This window comes from Haliotis asinina, chromosome 2 (assembly GCF_037392515.1).
Source record: "Haliotis asinina isolate JCU_RB_2024 chromosome 2, JCU_Hal_asi_v2, whole genome shotgun sequence".
NCBI classification, from domain to species: Eukaryota; Metazoa; Mollusca; class Gastropoda; order Lepetellida; family Haliotidae; genus Haliotis; species Haliotis asinina.
The window spans coordinates 87181830-87204152 of record NC_090281.1 but is presented as its reverse complement, the minus strand read 5'-3'; the positions used below and the strand labels follow the sequence as shown (position 1 = coordinate 87204152).

General features: G+C 37.3%; 1 protein-coding gene across 3 annotated transcripts in view; it reads left to right on the top strand.

Annotated features, from left to right (window-relative positions):
- Positions 1-22323, top strand: part of LOC137274525 (protein Fe65 homolog) — a 110678-nt gene that overhangs the window by 70563 nt on the left and 17792 nt on the right. For all 3 annotated transcript variants that reach the window (XM_067807762.1, XM_067807764.1, XM_067807763.1), the window contains exons 4-9: positions 318-474; positions 6932-7013; positions 12302-12417; positions 17118-17242; positions 18415-18619; positions 21169-21296. In XM_067807762.1, the coding sequence (XP_067663863.1) occupies positions 318-474; positions 6932-7013; positions 12302-12417; positions 17118-17242; positions 18415-18619; positions 21169-21296 (813 nt within the window). The remainder of the gene's footprint in view (positions 1-317; positions 475-6931; positions 7014-12301; positions 12418-17117; positions 17243-18414; positions 18620-21168; positions 21297-22323) is intronic.

Sequence of the window (22323 nt, the reverse complement as noted above, 5' to 3'; positions counted from 1 at the left end):
TGTTTTTATTATGTCATTCTTTAGCGTCTCAGATTAAATAAATTTGTTCACATTTGGGTAGTCATTATCTGGAAGGGAAAAGAGGTTATGGCTGGCTCTGGCATTACTTTTTTGAAAAGTAATTTGTCAAAAAACAATTTCAGCTTAATTTAGTAAGTAATCACTGGACCACCAGGGTGGTTTTCAGGAGCGTATCACCCAGGTCAAATTGCAGAATGTTTCAGAGTCTAAAGCTTGGTGTGGTGTTCCTTACCTAATATAGGTGTAGTTTTTCTGAAGTAAGGTTAAAACTGGCACATTCATTCCTGCTTGTTCAGGTTCGAGGAAAGCACCATGATCAACTCCCCGGATTCCCATGACAGTGGTATCCAATCAGATGCCCGCTCGGACGATGGTGTGAGTCATGTGTCGGGCCCGGTCAATGATGATAATCTTGTGGTGGACAAACCACAGAAGGATTCTTCAGAGGGAGAGGTGAGGTGTTCACTTGATCTGAAAAACAATAGTGATGAATTTACCCTATCAGTTATGCCCAATACTTTGTCGACCCAAGAACAATGTAAACCTCATCATGTACCTGTGTCGATACTGATGTGAGCCTATTTGCTTTTAGTAGTTGAAGTAATATTTACAAAAATTAACTTTTTTGGGAGAACAGAAGCATATTCTGTCCCACCAGTAGCACCCATCACAAACACATGCAAAGGAAGGTCAATTCTTCACCTGGAAAATCTTAGCAAAATGTGGAACAATCAAAAATAGGGAATGACATCAACTTTATTTCGGGTTTCACTGATGTGTGAAACATGAAATGTTTTGTCACTTTTGGAAAGCTTTACAGTGCCGCTTTGACTGTAGTTACCCTGATCAAACAAGTTCCAGGTAAAGAAACTTGAGTTGTACCTCAATAGTTGTGAAATGTTAACACCAAAACATGTACCTGCACTGTTCAACATGAAGGGAAAGTTGAAGTCGTCCCTTTGTCATTCAGTCTATATGCATTGACGTGAATATACATGTAACACATCAGGTGTTGCACTGATTGATCTGTGTTATTCCTAGTTCAAGTGGGTGATTCAGTGGATGGGAATCAGCTATCTGATCATTATTGAACTGTCTCAGTACATCTGAAGTCTACGTTATACTCCCTGGCCAGATTCCCTTCTTTCACAAAACTGTTTTTGGCATAATTTCTATCAGTGGATGTTAGTATCTCAAGGACAAACAATTTATTGTGGCCATGATGGTCCATTCTTAATGGCGGATGGCTGATTCATGTTGTCATCAGTTTTACTCTTTCCATGTAAGACAGTGTGTCTTATCACTCCTTTTCACACAGAATTGTTTTGGACGTAAGGACTTCTCCTGAAGTGTTTTGGGAATTAAACATGTCCACTGGTGAGAGATCGGTGGTGGTGTTGTAGCCTAGTGGTTAAAGCATTAACTCCTCAGGTTCCACCCAGATTTCTATTCCCAACATGGGTACAATGTTTAAAGCCCATTTCTGGTGTCCCCTGCCGTGATATTGCTGGAATATTGCTAAAAGCGGCATAAAACTCAACTCACTCACTCACTCACTCACTCACCCACTCTGATTAGAGGTGGTTTAGTTGAAATTAAGAGCCAAGAAATTTTAGTGTACCTTGAATGGTGTTTATAACATTATGCATTCCATTAGTTTCCACTTGAGAGTTGCCAAGTGTAAAAAATGTCAGAGGGTCTATAACAACAGGTGATCTTGTCAAACAAAACTGTCAAAAATGGCCAAATTATGTGAATGTTTCCATACAGTTGTCCACCAACATCTTAATTGTTAATGTTAATTTCTCAAACACTGCTGGTCCTTTGATTAATCCTTCATCAGCCCAGCTTCCTGAACAGATGTTATTGTTCTTCTAAATGACCATCTCCCAAATCATCAATTACAGATTACTGGCCCTATAATGGCTCATGTGTCCTTAATCTAATCTCACCAAATTGATCCTAATTAATTTGCAAGGTCTGGTTATGGTGGATGTGAATATCCAACTGGTAATTGTTGATTTCCACATGATTAGACATGAGCAGTGTGTTGATCAGATCAATTAGCAATCCCTGGAACATGAGGCAAGCGTACTTAATGGCTGGTTTTGTGACAGATGTTTTTGATAATTGTCGTCCCTTTGGTTATTATGAGATGTTTCAGTAACCACTGAAATTTGTGTTTTGTTTGTAACTAACACTTCACAAGTTATTGACACTCGGATAAGGAAGCCATTTAGGACCAGCAGCTTCATGTGCGATTGGTCCTCCAAGACCTGAAAGACATGTTCCGAGTGGGCTGTCAACCAACTCTAATTTGGAGCCCCCAGCTCCTATTTTCTCATTGTTCATCCTGTTATGGAATGTGTCTTGCATATGTGTTTTATGCCACTATCACAAATTTGCTGAGCTTTACTGTAGATATATTATGCAATAAATAATAAGGCACACATGATTCTTCGGCATAACTGTAGATTAACTATAGTAATAGGATTAGAATCGTGTTCTTTAACTGTCAGAAAGAAACTTCTTAAACCCTGTGTTGAAGAAATGAAGCCGTATCCTTATTATTTTAGAAATCAAATATCTGATCTAATGCTTCAGTCAAAGCTTTCTGGGGGCTAATCTGGCAAAACCTGCCATAGTGATAGCTATAAAGTAAAAAATCTAACTGGAATGGCACAAAGCAACTGTTTTCCTTCAGTATCAAGCTATATTATTTGTCATGTTAAGTACAACACTAAACCAAGCATAGGTCAGTAAGTGTAAGTAGTTTATGATTGCAAGACGTATCACTGTGATTTATTTGACTTTCAAGAAACGCATTTACATTTTGATAGCCAAAACAGTGGTGGATAAAGCAAGTAACAGAACAAATACATCAGCCTTGATAACTACGTAATTCCATAAACTAACTCATCATTACATGACACCTTCTCCCTCTGCCGTTGAATATTCTTTACAGGAGACCGCAAATGAAGCAAACAAGAGCAATCTGGATCAAAAATTAAAAACTTTTCTCAGATTTATTCTTTTTGTATTTTATGCTGTTAAGTTAATAGATGTTCCCAAATCAACACCAAAAACAAGGCTTGAACAATGTTAAAACTCTGTTGCTAGAAAACTTCAGAGGTATTACCCTTCAGTCCAATCACCATACTCCGGTCCGGTGTCACAGTTTCACAAGCCAATGTTTTTCAAAGTCATAGTGTAATGAGTCATCTATTTCTTCGTACACTGAATCCTAAATGAAGGAAACACATTATTCTAAATTCTTACTTGCATATTCCTAGTTTCTTTTCAAGGACATGGAACCTAATAATGGGTAACATTCAAGTTTTTACCAAAGCATTGAATATTTCCAGCTATTGCTTCGATCCTGCTTTTCACCAAAATACCAGTAGCTCAATGTCAATAGTTCTGATTCAACTCTAGTGTGAAGTAGCAAAAAAACTTGTCATCTAGTGCATGTAAGTTCACCTCAAAGCAAATGCTTTGTTACATGATTGGGTTGTTTACTGGTGGGAACTTTTGAAGAAAGAATGTGCAAGAATTGAAGAAGTATATTCACGTGTGGATGCATTTGGTCATATTCATTACTAGAGTTGTACACAAGTTGCTGTCAGTGTTTTTCAGAACATGTTGATGTTAGTAAGTCTTTTTTGCTTACCTGTATTCAGACAGTGTGAATGTATGTGTACTTTTCCAAGTTGTACATCCGCTGCTGGGGAATTTGTTCCCAATTTCAATAGTCACTAAGGGAACAAAGAGTGTCAGTGTAAGTAAAGGTTTGTTCCTAGATTCCTCGAGGAATTTGTATTTTTTTTCAGTTAAAAAAAAATGTTTCTGTCACACTGAAAAAATTGCTGTCAAAGATTTTCTGAAGGACTTGACAGAGTCTCAAGATTTAAACAAAATATTTTTTAAAAGTAAAATAAAATTTCACACTGAAGTTGTCATGTATTATTTCAGTTTTCAAGTACGTGTATTAAGGCAGTTTCAGTCCATGGTTTCAGTCAATGCCAAAGATTTTGAGATTATTTAAAAAAGTATTTTTAAAAGGTATTGTCAAACTGATTTTAAGAAGTAAGAATTGAGGGGTTTCAAGGGACAAAATGGAATGTTGGAGCACAGAGGTTGATATTGTTTCTAAAGAATGAGCCTTGTATTGGGGGACGGCCCTAAGTTTTGGTGATAAATGCAGTAGTGATCTGTCACTATTAAGAAAGGAACTGTTTCAGAGTTCAGAGGACAGATTGAAACAAATTGCATTACATTTTAACCCATGTGTTTTCTTTAGTCAAAGATTTTAAAATATCATCTCATGGTGTAGCTTTAGATGGAGATAGAAGTGCCCAATGCTCAACAGTAGAGATGTATGGCATCTGCAAATAGACTGGCGCTCCATCATCAAGGTGATTAATAGAATTGGTTACATTGGTGTAAGACGTTTCACAAATTGGCAGTAAAAGTAACCCCAGTTTTATAGTTGGCTTAGATTTCATAGTCAGATATGGGTTTTTCCTTCAAGCAGTCATTAATTATTGGTTAATTATTTAAGTTTTCTTTGCACCAGCTTAACCTTTGTACCCTTTTACCCTATTGTGATGCTAAAAATCTAAGAATATATTAATGACGATGTTATATTCTGATTTTTATGTTTTATCATTCACCCTCTTATCTGATAAATTTATCCTTGGGTGAATTTTCTAAATGATATTCGGTATTTTTCTTTCCAAAGTCAACTATGGTTATCAACTATAAAATGAATCATTGAATCGCAAATGGGAAGTACAGTGATCATCAGTTTTGACTGATCATTTGAACAATGCGTCTTTGCCATACAAGACAAAATATTCGATTACTTTAAAGGAAATGTGATCCAGTAATTAGCTGTAAATCAGGACAGTACAAATAGTCCACTTCACCAGTAGGGACAATTTTCTGTATTTACTAGCTTATAGTGCAACCTAAAACCTATGTCTAGTAACCAGTTTTTGGTGAAAAGTGTTTTTCCATATGTAGTGCACAGTAAGATATTGCATCACATTGTTTCTGGTGAATGAACAAGAAATGGCACCTTTTTTGATAATTGAACATCATCAGACTGATATGACATCATCAGACTTGATGATATAGCGTTTTCGTAATGTTAGGCAGTGTTTTATTTACAGTTTGTATTTAATTATTGTCTTTCATGATGTGGTTTTAGTCTAGTGTCAGTTAAGCCCATGATACCCACAATAGGCTGTGGTACATCTTCTCCATGATCCACATGTATGCAGTTGAACTGAGGAGAATTCAGGTGATTGAAAGAAGCTGAATCCAGAACAGTTATTTAACTTATTTACCAGGAATAATCAATTTTTGCATTATATTATTTGCATCTTCAACCATGTATATTTGAAATCATAAACCATAAGTTGTCAGCAAATCACAGAGAAAAAGTACTGTCATAGCCAACCTCAAGATTGTTTATGAAAATGGTCATGATCATTTATGACAATCTGTGTTAAGCTTACACTTCAAGAAGTAAAACCATGAATGAAATTTGTCATTAGATTTTTTTAATAGAAATTTGATTCATGTTGCAGTCCAGCAAAGAAATAACCCCCAAATGGAAAACAAGATGAAATTTTAACCTTTAAGAATATGATCCCTGTGTCAATGTCTGTTACATGCACAGCAGGTACAGACAGCAAAAAATGGATATATGCTGCATCAATTTCATAATATCCTCTTTCCTTGAGTGAATAAATATCAAACCACAGAAGGAGGCATTGTGAATGTAACATGACAAGAAACAACAGAATAGCCAGTCATAAATAATTAAGGAAACAAGACTCCAACAGCAAATTTGCAGGGAAATTTTGTAAGATTGTATCCTTGAATACCAGGCCTTCTAAAGGGTAAGCATGTACTAACCTGCCAGTGATTTTGGAGCAAACAGCTTTTACTGTCTCAACGTGGTGGATAATTCCTTTTATTCCATGTCAATGATATATATGAATTTCATGCTCTTTAGACTGGCTGTCGTTTCCACCTAATGAAAAACTTTCCTTTTTTAGAATTTTTTTAAAAAATCTATTTTAATCAAATGAATTCAATTTCATTTCTTTTCAAAGACACGTTAGGATGGTTATACCTTTTTTGGCTAAACATAGGCAGGTGTGTTAAACCAACAAAGTTTCCAGGAAATAACAGAAAACTGTTCGACCTGGATCATAAACAAATGCCTCAATTACACCTCATTATTCAAGAGAAATTGAACATGTCACTGGGAACAGAAGTTACCAATATATGTGTTCTTTAAGAACATGGTCATGTTTTTGTATGTCCTGAGTGAAATATTGAATCCAAACACAATTAGACTTGATGCGTTGTCAAGCAGACATAACGAGTCTGTGGAGACCTCGGCTGACGACCTTGTCATTTGTTGTTGTCGTAAATGGGATTTAGATGTTTAGTCAGATTCCAGGCATGGTGCCAAGAGCAGCAGACCGAAACCTTGATGGACATTTACCCTCATGGAAACTAATCAGTCTAATTTAAATGTTTATTATGATGTTTACCTTAGCCTATTTTAGGACCTCGGACAGGTTGTGGGCGAGAAATTCCAAAATTGCATTACAAAACTAAGCAAGATTCAGGTTTTCAGGATGTGAGTAATCAAATGGTGGGGATCATATTTTTTTTTCACGTTAATATTTAATGATGTCTCCAGTAATATGGATTGTTTTTCAGGAAGGAGAAGGAACAATGGTTTAGGATCAGATGTTCACGAACAACTCTCCCACACATTCCTTGATAGTGATAATGTATTCGTGAATAATTCAATGCTATTCAAAATGTTTGATCTTAATAATTTCAAAGATGGAGATTTTGATGTTCATTGTTGTGTTTCTGCTAGGCAAGCACGGAAGAATCGGGTACCAGTGAGTCAGACGAGAGCAGCTCCGAGATCTTGCCCCCTGGCTGGGAGAAGTGTGAAGGTGAGGACGTATCATTCATATTGGAATGTGGTTTAACATTATAAAGGAACTGTTGTCTAGACATTAAAAAAACCCAGAATCCCTTTTTACCAAAGTGAAGGACACTTTTGTGTAAAATATTTAATTTACATTATTGTTGAACACAAAAGGCCTATTTATTTTGACATCTATGTTTATTTTTTATGTAAGAATTTTGTTTTACCAATGTGAAGAGCTTCTTTTCATCTTACCATGTAATATAAATAAAATTTGTTAACACTTTCACAGGACACATTTTTAGGATAAAACAACTACCATACTGTTAAATATTTTTTTAAGGGCTTTTTTGAACACTTTAAGTACATGAACTGCAGTTTTCTAGAAAAAGGAATTTTTTTTATTGGAGTGAAATAATACAATACCATTCTGCCACCTCAAAACACATTTTTGTCCAGACATGAAACAATAGCATGCCATTACACCTTCAAGGATAGATTGATCTCCCTCACTTTGAACCCCTGGGTTTGACTCCCCACACAATGTATGAAGTTCTGGTGTCCCTGTGTCAATGTATTGCTACGTTATTGTTAAAGTGACATAAAATAAAACACTCAATCCTCATTGCAAGTTGCTTGCATAATTAGAGGCTGTATTTGTGGAATTTATGTCACTTCACAGACATTTACAAATAGCTGTTTGGGGAAGTCAGTGCAACTAGACAGATCTGATCCATTGTTTAACACCAGAAATAGTGATCAATATAATTTGTACCTCCCAAAATTCCAAGATTTTAAAAAGGCTTTTAGATTCTAATCTCTGCATTGAAACAAAGCCTGTGGGTGTAAGCCCATGTTTTTTATCAAAGGAAGGTGAATCAGATCACATTGCTGGATAATTTGATGAATCAACAAATGCGAAAATCTCTGCTCACCATTTTGGCCAGGACGTACAACCTTTGTCTGTATCAAGCCTGAAAAAATACCCTTTTGATGCATGGACCTTGAGATTGAGATGAACTACTGTGATAGGAGACCCGACAACGAAATAGGATGTTGCTACCTTAGAGTTCAATAATGGCATGAGAAATCTTTCCGCCCAAGGGTTTTCTTTGTAATTGACTATGCTTTAGTACTTAGAAAAGATTGATCATACCATTGTCTTCTTGATCAGCAGTGTGAACCTTCTTTGTAGCTTGTTTACTGAAAACACTTTCAAAGAAGAGTCAATACGTGGCTTCTGTGAAGAAAGAACGACATGTTTTTGTTTGGTGATGGGTAATTTGTTTTTTGGGAGGTATACCTCGGGGTCATTAATCACAACTGATGATATGTTGCTTGGAGTTTGTATTTAGACAGCAGTAGATGAGGGGTATTAGTTTAACAAATGTCTGTGCAGTGGAGATGGTTAGGGCCTCTCATTTATTTTAGGGGACAATGGGCCCTAGAGACACAGGTGAAGTTTTTAAGGAGTGCCATGAAAGTCTGTTCCAGACCTGTCCCACGAAACAACCTCATCACTAAGCCTCGCGTTAGTCTAGGAAATTGCATGAGTGAGTGAGTGAGATGGTTTATTATCTCTTTGAATGGTGTCCCAGTGACTGAAGTAGCTTGCGTCTAGGGGTGAAATAGAATGCTCTTACCACGTTACGGCTCGTAATATGGTACAAAGTCTTTGGTTCGGTTCCATTTTGATTTGGTATACCAGAACATACTTCCAGGAAAAATGCCTCTGTCTTGCAAAGAAATGCATAGATTTTGACAACATGATTCATTTTCTAGACATTTTAGAAAAGGTTAAAATGCCAAACTGAAAATACCTAATGCCACGGTATATAGTTTCACCCCTTTTCATTTCCTAGAAGTTTATCACTTTGTGAAATGGTGCAAACAAGAGAAAGGTGCTTATAAACCTAGAGACAGTTGGTGAAATGGGACTCAAACTCATAACCTTAGCATTCACAGTACATTCAGCTCATAGCCTACAGGGCCATCCATACTCATTGCTTGAGAAGGGAGTGTCACGTACAATCCTTTCGATAAAAATCTCAAAATCGTTTTGAGTATAAATTCGGCTTTAGAATATTTTAGTTAATATTTTATCAGGTTTTCTGTAACTTTGTAAGCAAGATTTTCAAGCATTAGAATCGAAGCTTGCAATGTCAAGCTTTCTTGATTTTTGTCTGAGAGACTGCCGGATGTTAAAGATTTTGTTAAGATAGCTATAGCATCTATTGGAACAGTCTTCCTAGCAAGTGCCCTAGCATAATGTCACTAACAAAAAGCTCTCTCAACAGGGCTTGAAAACAGTTTGCAAGTCCATTAATACCTCTTGACATTTTCTTTTGGCCCAAAATGGAAGCATTTCATTACTTGTGACAAGGAGTGTAGCATGGACTTGTATTTAGTCAAGTTCTTTTCAGTCCAGAATTACTATTGACTTCCATTTCTAAAAGGGACAAAAATTAAATTTTACCTTATGCAGCCTCCAGTCAATTTTCTATAAATGAAATTATTCGAGCAATGCTTTAGTGAAGTAGCATGATCTGCTGTGGTGCCATTTTTTGTGTAAAAATGTTACCTGTTAATGTCAGTTTTTGCACCATTTCATGCCTTTAAGTATATATAATGTGCTCCTTTCAGGTTGTTTGTGGGATTACAGTTTCAATGCAATATACTTTACTTGTATTTTTGGGGGAGGAAGGGGTTTTTTTGTGTGTGAAAAGAAGTACTTGCCACACAAAACAGACTTAGCTCAGGGATGCAGAAAACTCATCTCATAAGAAGAATGGTTCACATCCTGTCAGTGACTCTGAGAGATTTCTTTTAGCTTCTTTCTCTGATGATGTTCTCTCAGGTAATGCAAATATACTGCATGTATCTCAGCTATGTTGTGCTGGGATATGCTGGGTCAAAGACATTGACACACAGGACCACTAATTATTGTCGATTCACTGGTCCTATGGTCTAGTGTTAAATTTGTAAAGGGTTCTTTCCCTGTTTGAAACTATATTTTAGTAAAGACTGTTCCTTATTTTCAAAATATTTCTGACAAGGCGTAGAATTTCTGGTGAATATTTGTCTTGAAAGCATCACTGTATTATCATAGAAAAATCTTCCTTATCATAAACATGAAAATAGTGGGTTTCATTTCTAATTTCGATCTGTAAATATAGAATTTGGCAATATATGAAAATGTAGTAATTCTGCCTAGAATGTTGTTTCACAAACATGAACACACTGGTCTATACAGTCTTCCTCATTACCAAGTTACTTAATTATATCAGTAATTCTTTCCTATTCCTTCCGACAGAAGGAGCAGCAATTGTTATGAACATATAGTCAGTATCTTAACTTTACAATCACAGATAAGACAGTTCATTTATTGTTTTAATTCTTTATTCCTCATATTGATATGTCCATGTAAACTTGTTATTTTTGTGTTCTTTTAATCTTCAACCTGGACATGAAACACTATGGCCTCTAGGGACAGACTGAGCTAGATTAAACAGGGATCAAAGCCGTTCCTGTGTTCCTAATGCCTCAGCGTTACTTATCATCAAACAGAAACTGTATTTACTTGGAAGACTCTCCCAGAAAATAAACCTGCACAAATAAAAATATGCAAATTTTTCTCTTATAGGATCCACAATATTTTCAAGATAAGGCTTAGTTCTGACAACAATAAGAGAAGACACGTGTATCAATGAAAGATTTGAGATTGTGCAGCCCATGCTCATCAAACAAACTTTGATAAATTTTGACAAATACAGCCAATAACTTTAATACTGTTTGCCAGTACTGGGTATTTCTTAGCTTTTAGATGTTTGTAGAAAAAAATTAATGTTTTCCCTTTCCTGACCTGAGCTGCAAAAACACATGTAGAAATTATACACATCTTCATGTCTTTGTGATGATGTGTATCAGAAAACCTTCAACCTCTTACAGATTCTTTGATGAATGGGTATTTTATGAAACTAGTTTACTTCTGTGAAGAAAGGAAGACAATTAGTCCTGAGCCATTTCACCTGTAAAGCCCTCAGTTACTGTTGAGTTACAACATATAATACCCAAGAGGACTTCTTTGGGGGGGCATTTTAGAAGTTGTAAGGATATTGAAACAATAAAGTCTTCTGTAACTTCTTTTGGGTGGGAAACCCAAGTTCAGTGGATAGTTAGCTGCTTCAATGCAGTGAGTGTGACATTTTGGTGTAGGTACAAACACTGTTATGAAGGAAGTGATGTTTCAGTGTAGGTAGTAACACCATTATCAGGCAAGTGATGTTTCAGTGTAGGTAGTAACACCATTATCAGGCAAGTGATGTTTCAGTGTAGGTAGTAACACCATTATCAGGCAAGTGATGTTTCAGTATAGGTAGTAACACCATTATCAGGCAAGTGATGTTTCAGTATAGGTAGTAACACCATTATCAGGCAAGTGATGTTTCAGTATAGGTAGTAACACCATTATCAGGCAAGTGATGTTTCAGTATAGGTAGTAACACCATTATCAGGCAAGTGATGTTTCAGTATAGGTTCTAACACCATTATCAGGCAAGTGATGTTTCAGTGTAGGTAGTAACACCATTATCAGGCAAGTGATGTTTCAGTGTAGGTAGTAACACCATTATCAGGCAAGTGATGTTTCAGTGTAGGTAGTAACACCATTATCAGGCAAGTGATGTTTCAGTGTAGGTAGTAACACCATTATCTGGCAAGTGATGTTTCAGTGTAGGTAGTAACACCATTATCAGACAAGTGACGTTTTGGTGTAGGTACTGACACCATTATCAGACAAGTGATGTTTTGGTGTAGCTACAAACACTGATATCAAGCAAGTGACTTGCTTGATAACGGTGTGATGGATGGTGGTTGTTCAGCACTATACTTTGTTATGTTACCTTCCAGCTTCTAAATGCCCTTCAAGCATCTGACACATCCATCCAGTGGTTAGCGTTCTTTAACTTGATATGAGTAATATCCATGCAAAGGACATTCAAGGGAAAAGAGCACTTCAAACTGCTCCACTACACCACAGGACAAATGAGTGGACACCAATAAGTGGTCCCATCTGTACTTCACTGGTCCAAAATAACATTTGTAGATTTACTTAACTATCAAAACAAAATTCACAGGCCACCAGGACCACTACAAACGTATTATTTAATTTCATGATGAACTTTTACTAGCCAGGGACCACAGGACCAGCCTATAATTACGCACACTGGACATTGCTACATACCACAGGAAGTTTGTTAATGCACACAGTTTCAATGAGAGGGCTTGGCTGTATGAGATGTTGTGTGTTCCTAGATGACGATGGCGCCTACTACTGGCACATCAAGAGTGGGACCATTCAGCGGGACCCACCTTCACCATTGACCCCTGAGCAAACAACAATAAGATCCATCTCCATTGCCAGCGAATCGGTAAGTTGGGATTGTAACCTTGTTTATGTTTCAATGTTCCATCAGTGAAAGGAGTGGTATGCAGCAAATGTTAGTATCTTATGATAAACACAAAACCATCTGAATATGACTTGAATCTCCTTTTGGAGTGACAGTGTTTTTCTCTTGCCATGAAAAAGACTTCTGTTGATAATGCTAATTAAATATCTAAGAGGACACTGAAAATATTTTGAAACTCAATAAATGTTGATGGAGTAAGTCAGTCTGCAGTTGCTAAGTATATTTGAAATCATTCAAATTGCATGCAAGATCCAACACAAGCAGTGGCTGACTGTTGGTGATTTTTCTGGCATCTCACTTTTTAGCTGAAGTTGAGTGACAAATACTTCTCATATTTGGATAGGAATGTTTTCATCTTTCTATGATACACAAACAGTTCCTATGTTTTCTTAGAATTTAATCACAGCCATATGTAGACTGCTGCTAAATATGAGCCCCAGCAAGTTTGAGCTTCAGTGTAAGAATTTGGTCAGCAAAAGTCTATGTAGGTCATTAAAGTACACAGTAAAACTCTACATCACATGACTTCTTGTTAAGAATGTCTTTGACAAATTGTCTTCATGGTTGGGGAGTGTAAAGTACAAAACAGATGACATGAAATACAGTGTCTGAAACGGATAATCTAAGTATCACGTTCACTTTGATAAATGAGGGGAAAAAAGGAATCCCTGCGGCTTCTGCAGACAAGACAAATCCAAACACAGAAGGATTTTGAGATAAAATGCAACTCGTTGTGAGGGTCTGCTCTAGCTGAAAATAACATACCCTGCTGAATTACACAATGCTGTCTTGGGACAGTGCTGGTTTGGTTTAACTGCAGCACCTTCTTTGAAATATTTGTCAGATAAAAGGTTTTTCTCACAGCCGATGGGGTAATGGCCATTGCAGAGATGTTTATGGAACAGTATTTTGTTGGTAATAGCTGCAGCACGACATGGGTAAAATTAGGACTGTTGCTCAGAACAGCAATTTATCGTCACCATTTTCAAGCTTGGGGTGTAATAACAGATTGATTTTGTAGCTGATGTAGTGAATTTTTTCACCCTTTTGCCTTGTAATGAGGCTCAATGTCTGTCATTAAAGTTTGTTTTTGTTTTTTTTCAAAAGCATTTTCAAGATTCTTTCTCAGATGTAAAATGGCTTTTCCAGCTTTTGTTTTGAATACAAACATTGCTGTTTTAATTGCCAAATTCTAAAGTTTGTTCTTAAGTTAGATATCAATTCATCATGCTAATCCATCATTTGTCATGACCACTTGCAACTAAAGCCAGTTTTATTTGTGATAATTGTTCGTTTGAACGAATTACTTGCTTGCAGGATTTTGGTCGACAGGAATATTCGTAGAAATGCGGTGAACAATTTCTGGCTTCTTCTCCAGAATTGTTGGCAACAAGTTTGTAATTAAGCTTCCATAGTGCTAGTTTAAGCCCCAGTGGCTTGATGCCTGAGGCTGCTGTGTTGTCAGAATAAAAAATTAATAAATCTGGAAATTTGATTTCTGATACCATATTTGTTTTTCGGTTTCAATCTTGATTTTGTTCTTTCTTTTGTTATCATGGTTGGATTTTTGGTCTGATCTCTGTCGGTATGCATGTCAGTGATTGTAAATTGGAAATGTTGTAGAAGAATACTGTTTAGGTCTTCTGGCATCTTTCTGGAGTGAACATTGTTAAATGAGTTTGTTAACCCTTGTGTGTTGCTTCATAAAGTTGTTAATAAAACTTTGATTCCTAGATGTATTTTTTTTCTTTTCAAGTTTTGTGGTGCTTAAGATTGTAGCTGTGTGTCATTGAATTCTTTCAAGGTATAAGATATCCACGGCCCTGTCCTCTGCCTCTCCAATATTAACATTCACCCACCCACACCTTAATTCTCATCCCTCTCTAAATCGTCATATCCTCTCTGTTTCAATACTGACCCAAGTACCTAGCACTATCTCCCACTTCCTTTCCAAAGTTTTCATCCCAAGCCTCTCACATTATACCTTCTTTTCCCTCCTACCTTCCCTTATGTCCTTTCTCCTTCCTTCCATTTCTGGTGTTCTCCTGTGGAGACATTGCTAAAAGTGATGTAAAACCATGCTTACTCCCTCCTCTCCCTCTACCTACTTTCTTCTCCCCCTCATCTTTCCAACCCTCTCTCTCTCTCTCCCCTAGAGCTCCTACTCCTGCACCATCTCGGTTAAACACATGTTCTATGTAGCAGTGTGTAGCAAAGGCTTTGTTGTGTTGACACCTTAGCGGTGACTGTAGGCCTCTCTCTACATGCACACTGCCTCCACAATCCCAACACAGTCCTTACAGCACTGACCAGCCTGAAAACTGGCCTATCACCAGACAAGGTTATGTCGGCAAGGATAGAAAGCTGTAGAGCAGGATCAATTCTCCCCTCGTAATCTCATAGCTTGTATTCTAACCATGAAGCTCAAACATCAATGCCTGCACCCTTTCAGTGCCAGGCTAATCACTCAACGCGTCCAGCCTTCGCTAGTAATCACCCTCCGTTATAACTAGCAACTGACACACTGACTCCTACCAAACCGGAATATTGCGGCAATTTGTCTGAGCAAAATCAAAATTTAAAGGATCTATTGCCAGAGTTGACATACGGCAAACGAGCAAATGATGGTGCATAGACATAGAAGATTAACAGCTAAGCCTGTCAGTGTGTAAGCAGATGCAGGGAATAATTGAATGTTTGTTCTCAGTGGGAGAAAAAGGCCATATTTTTCTGAATTTGAAACATTTCCTTTTCCATGCTGTCCAGGACAAAAGAGTTTTTTATTGAAGTCTGTCATATTATTGAAATGGCCCTGTTAGAGTTGCACCTGAAATAGTCTCAAATAGATTCTTCTTGCCAAAGCAGTCTTTACTGAGACTGTTTGGCACCAGAGGTAGTTGTAGCCCATATTTTCTGCTGACATATTTTGTCCAGTAGGTTTATAAATCATTGTTCATGGAATATTTTTTAGATGCAGTTTGTTGTCTGATGCACTTTCAGTCTAGTTTACAGTTTCAAACTTACGAATCTGTAACATTCATATTCTTCATCCAGGATGGAATCATGACCAATACTGACAGTTTTTGGAAGATCAACTTCAAAGTAGAACCGGAATTATTTTCATGAATAGTTTCAACAAAAGGAATTTGGTAGATCATTTTCTCAAGAGAATCTTCATGAATATTCATCAAATATTTCAAAACTTTAGCAATAATGATTAAACTGAATAAAATTGGTTATATTTTGCATGTTGTTATCTTATTTCAGATAATGGAACTGTAGCTATTTATAATCATTAAAATGATTTTTCAGGAGAAAAGTGGTTTCTGTTTGAAACAGGAGTTCAACCAATGTCACTGACTTTTTCAACAGGGACCATTCATGGAGAAAATGTTGCTATTAATATATAGTGGAGAGGTCAGAGACACAGTGTTTCATGATATATGGATGTCGGTGCTTTATTTAACAGATAACCTTACCACTCTCACTTCCCAATCCATACATCTCTTGGAGTCACATAAACTCACATATACTCACATGCACACTCATGAACTCACATTTGCTGTCACAGAATCACATACACTTCCATGCACTCTCACAGAGTCACTTATGCTTTCACAGAATCACATACACTGACATGGAGTTACATGAGCTCACATCCACTCTCATTCACAGTCAGTGAGTCACATCATTTCTTGTCAAGTCACATAAACTCTGGCACATTCATAGTCACATGAACTCTTATATACTCTTATGCAGTCACTTGAACTCTCAGCCTCACAAAATCACTCACATTGAGTACAGAACATTAGCTGATATATTCTCTTTGGGAAGTGCTCACAGAACTACTCCACTTCTTTACCTCCATCCTGTAACATTGTTACTATCTAACAAAGCAATTTTCATTCAATTTCATTCCTGCAGATTTACGTAAACTCACATACACTTGCATTGTGTCAAAGCATCCCCATTTGACATGGAAGTTCTTTTTCAGAACAAACTCACATGAAATTGCATGCACTCACATAAACTCACATGCAGTCACTGACACTTTCACCCACAGTGATTGCATAGTCACTCACACTCACATGTACTCTTATATGTTCTCACATGCACGCTTATCCAATCACAAGAAAAATCAGGCCATATTCTCACAAGCCATTATATCAAGTGACATCCATGCCAGATAGAGTCATTCTTTCTCCATCACAACCTCATGTACACTATCACAGTCACATACTCTCAAACCATCCACCAAACTCTGTTCTCTTTCAGAGCACTCTAGGAACTACCAGTTTCATCACCATTACAAATGCACAAACACTAAACACTAAGTCTTCCCGTCAGACCTCTCAGCTTCACATACTCTGAAACCCTCTATACTAGCCCTCTTGTTTGTTTCAGAGCACTCTGGGAACTATGAGGTCCATCCATCACCATTATAAACTCACAAACACTAGGTCTTCCTATCAAGTCTCTCAGCTTCACATACTCTCAAAACCTTCACACTAACTCTGTTGTCCCATCTCAGAGCACTGTTGGGACAACCAGTTCCATCACCTTTACAAATGCAAAAACACTAAACACTAAGTCTTCCCGTCAGACCTCTCAGCTTCACATACTCTCAAACTCTCCACACTAACTCTGTTGTCTCGTTTCAGAGTACTCTGGGGACCAGCAGTTCCATCCCTTCCACCCCGACCAGTGTCACCTCCAACACTGAGGAGCACCTGCAGGAGTTCGAGGGCCACGCCCTGCAGTACGCCGCCAAGTCACTCCAGTCTTTGTGAGTACAAAAACTGTTACATATATCCCTAATATGATCCTGGCATAGTGAGGATTACAACAGACCCAAATGTCTCTCTGTTTTTTGTTAAGTTTGAGGGAGTATTCTTCATGGGCAGGAATGGCCATGGATTGTGGCTGATCATGGTCATAGAAACTCACAGCATTGGGCGCCATGTTTACTTGCTATGTTCCATGTCAGAACTGCATATTTTCATATTGCAATCACTGTGAGGGTATAAAAGACGGGCATTTGCATCAAAATACTATCTCTTGCTTAACTGGTTTTCCAAATTTATAGCAAAACTTTAACAATGAACTGTTGTAAAGATATGAGTGTTTCACAAAGTCCTTATCCTGCCCACTGGCCAACATTTCTGAGTCCCTGTTCCCAGTGTTCTGCAGACAATTGATGTAGTCATCAGAGGTGTTGTTGTCAAGTAACCGTTACAGTTGAAAGTCATATGTGCAGAATGTTGAGCATACAGCTCATGTAGATTTAAGATAAATAATAACATTCATCACCTGTGTTTATGACTTGACTAATACTCGACTCTGAAACCCAAAATATGTTTCCTGTCATTGTGCATGAGCAGAGACCTTTGTCGATCAAACTGCAGTAAAGAATGAATAATATGCTCTCTACATGACTTCCTATGGGATTTGTTCTCAAAATCCCAAAATTGAAAGCCTAATCCAGACTTAGAGTTTTTTCACACTCAGTCCAGGAAAAAATAAAGTATTTTGGACAGGTTCAAATTGTTGGCAATGAGAAGTCTCAATGGAGGCAAGGGCATGACTGACAGGAATACAAGACTTGAAGGTTTTGGCTCCCTTGATCGAAGATCCCCAATGAAACGACCAACTGTGCCCTTATCAGAATGCCTTTCAGGAATCTGTTTTTTAAGTCGAAGGGAAAAAAGCGACATCTTAATTTGATAAGGATCTTTCATTTCCTTCAAGGAGCATTTGCAGTCCATGACAGTTCCGAGAATGGTCAATGCTCAATACTTTATAAATGAAATCCAATTTTTATTCTGCCTCTCATATTAGAGACTTGACTTGGACACCAAATATGAGTATGCAAATGAGCTGGGTCGGAGATATCTCCGGTTCATTTCTAATCACCGTGTCTGATTGTGTCAATTAGGATATTGATTAATCTTTTGACAGGTGCTCCCCTCTGGAGAGAAAAGAAGGTCTGCCTGATGAACTCACAGAGAAACCGATCCGATTTGCGGTGAGGTCATTAGGCTGGGTGGGAATAGCAGAAGAAGACCTCACGCCCGAAAGAAGCAGCAAAGCTGTCAACAAATGTATTGTTGATCTCTCCCTGGGGAGGAACGATATTAACGATGTTGTTGGAAGATGGGGAGATGTGAGTAATTTTGAAACCTGACACCCAAGATTGGAATATTTTGCTGATTCCCAGAGCACAACATTTGGCAACCCTGAAGTGACAAATGTGATTAAGATTCATCCATTATAAATGTATCGAACTTGAAACTGATACTAACAGTTTGTTATGAATCATACGAAAAAAAAAAATGGCTCTTTTTTTAACATGGTAGGGATTAATATTGTTGTACCACAGGAATGGCTTCATCATGCCCATTGTTGAAGCATTCTATTGCCTAAATATATTTGGAGAGAGGTCTTTTATATTCTGGTGTTATAGTTAGGAACTGGATCTCAGAAAGTTCATTTTGATGAACCATTCATTTTTAGAAATATCAAGAAAAGCTTTGAAGCTATCCAGGAGAATTGCCAAAAATGTTTAATGGATTTACCCTTCGATTTGGTGTCGAAATATAAGGCAATTGTAGTCACATGTAGCAGGACTTCATAACTAAAAATATAAGCATGCCATACTTGATTGTCATTCAAAAGGCCAATTAAGTTTTGAGGAAACTGAACTAACATGTTTCAGACACTTTAAAACCCAGACAATTCATGAAGGATACCTGTTGCCTTAGTTTATCAGATGTTCAAAATATGCAGAGGCTAGCAGCATTTCAAGCATCTTATGGGGAGTTTGTTTATCCCTCTTCAGGCAAGAAAACAGTGATAGTGGAGTTACATTCCTATTGATATGTTTATAAGCATTATATTCTTAGGCTCCAATTGTTAATTTAACACAAAATGTCATATACAGCTTTACCAGGTGGGAGGGGCAGTGAGCTGACTGGTTAAAGTGTTCGCTTGTCACACCAAAGGTTCAGGTTTGATTCCCAACATGAGTGCTGTGTGTGAGAAAAATGCATTTCTGATTTTCCCTGCAGAGATATTGCTGGAATATTTCTAAAGTGGCTTAATGGAACATTGCTGAGTGTAGCGCTAAACATCAAACAAACAAACTTCATATATATATAATGGCAAATGTCTGCCATCTGCTGTCTTGGTTAGTTCCACCCCATGTCGGGCCAAGTGATCTTCTAAGCACATAAACAGACGAACATCTGTTGGTTTTTCATCCATGTTTGATCTATTGCAGTGGTTGTATTTGTGGTCAGACTCCCACACTGACATGGCATTATTTATCATCAGAAAATTGTGAGGAATAAATCACATCGTAAAATTTGATAAAATAATGTGATCTTGATAGTTTGACAACACTATTGATCATCACTGGGAGTGTTACGATGCTTGCTGCAGAACAATCCTTATCACTCCATTGTTTTATCATAGTCTTAAAGTGCTGAGTGACATTTAAGCATCATAGCATCGATCTCACTCTGCTCTAGAGATTATTTATGCTTTCAATAATTATGATGTACTTTTATGATGTGTGCAGATAACTTTTGATATTTCCAGTACTAAAAGAGTTTTAGAATCCAAAACGTTTTTTGTGTGTTCATTTTAAAGACATTATTGATAAAATGAAAGTTATAACGACTTTGCATGACAGCCAAAGATTTAAGTGCTTTGAAAAGACTCACAGATTTCAAACCATTTTGACAAATTTACAAATTTCACAGTTCCAAGATTTTACACTTGACATCTTTAATCCGACCTTCCAGCACTGACAATCATAATCTAATCATGTCCCACATTTTACAACAAAATAATTTGTTTCTTTGAAGTCTGAAAAATGTATTGCTTGTTTGTTTTTTGTTTCAAATTTGTGTTTGAGAATATCTCTTTTCAGCTTTAGGTAGATATTTTTTTTTGATCTGTTGCAGAATTCAGCTCTACAACAGATTCTCAGATCTGTAAAAGGATGTGGATTTATGGGGATTTTCAGTTCTATAACAGGATTGAGATTTATAGCAGATTCTCAATTCTTACACAATTTTGATTTTTAGCAGATTCTCAAACTGTGGTTTGAGTTACATCAGTTTTTCAGATCTTTATCTAGATTTAGATATATAGTAGATTTTAGATTGTAATAGGGTTTAGATCTGTAACAGATTTTCAGTTCTGTAACAGGATTTGGATTTATAGCAGATTCTCAGATTGTGGTAGGATTCTCAGATTCTCAGATTTGCTGGACTCAGATTTTGATCAAATGGCCAAAATCCCTGACTTCTGAAGGTCATCACTTAACGAAGTGGGAAGTAAAATTATATAACCCCCAAAATATCAGAGGGATACAAAAAGTATGGTCCTGTGTACCATGCCAGACTTAGACCATTTTGTAGAAAGCATAAGTCCCTCAATCTGTGTGTTTGGTGACCTGTTTACACAAGTGTAGGAATGTTAACTTTTTTGTGGTGCATGTATGACGCGAAACACAAGATTTAATTCTATTCAGTAAAAGTGTGCACTTTTTCCAGTACTCTTGTATAAATAAGAAGTACATACTCCTAAGGTTTAAAAGTTATCTGGAGCCCTGTATACTCAAGACTTTTAAACAGTATTTCAAAACTTTTGGTGAATATCTACAGGCTGAACTTGAAATTTCAGGGCACATGATGAATGTTTCAGGGCAAAGACCTGTTCATGGATCTGGATAGCACCAGTCTACGCCTCATGGACACCCAGGACTACAGCCTCCTCAACTGCCAACCAATCCACTCCATCAGAGTGTGGGGAGTTGGGCGGGACAATGGCAGGTAAGCCTGGGCACCAGTCTCCCACCAACATCCCAGCAAGCACCTGCTCCTTATAGGGATGTAACAACTTAGAGGATGTACCGGGATACTGAGTTGCTGATAAAGCGTATTGATTATCAAACCACAGCTGAGATTATGCTGACATTTTACTTGGTCAATTTGCCAAGGAGCTACATGAGTGTGATATTATTTTGACATTACCCCTATCAGAGCAATTCAGTTAGAGTCCATCTGAGGCAGTGACTCATGTTAATTTTGTTTTTTCATCTTTGGGGGTTTGGGGTTTTGTTTTGTTTTTTTTAAAAATTACTTGTTTATTGTTATTGGTCATGATCAGCCATTGGTCAGCCAGAGTCCATTATTCCATGACGTTAATTTTGTAAAAAAGAAGGTCTATTCTACAACAACAAAAAATCAAAAAAAAACAAATTACCCCTTTTGTTAATGTCATTGCTTGGGGGCATGTTGATCATGTACTTTTGTTCTTGAAATCAAGCAGCTACAATTCACTGAAAAATTCAACAGTCAGGCTAATCATTTTTATCATTTGTAATTGCCATCATGTCTTGTACTTTCGGGTTATTAAGAAACACAACATCATTCTAAAATGAAATATAATGCTCACTAGAAGTTTAGCTGTCACTTCTTTGAGTCGTTATGTGAACTTTTGTCATAAGAAACTAATCTGGTGTTTTGCAGTTCTTGAGTGGCATGTATGTGTACTTTTGGTTTATCAAAAACGCACCTCACTATATTGTTACATCCCTTGTTCCCGGAACAGGATCTATATTTCTTGGTAGTTCTGGAATGTTTACTAGATCTCTGGTACCAGAGGGATGGTGGGAGTAGCCTAAAGGTAAAAGCATTCACTGGTCACACCGAAGGCCCGGGTTCAATTCCCCACATGGGTACAATGTGTGAAGCCCATATCAGGTGTCCCCTACCGTGATACGGCTGGAGTATTGCTAAGAGCGGCATAATCCATTCTCAGTCACTCTCTCACTTTGGTACCAGTCATCTTTAGTAA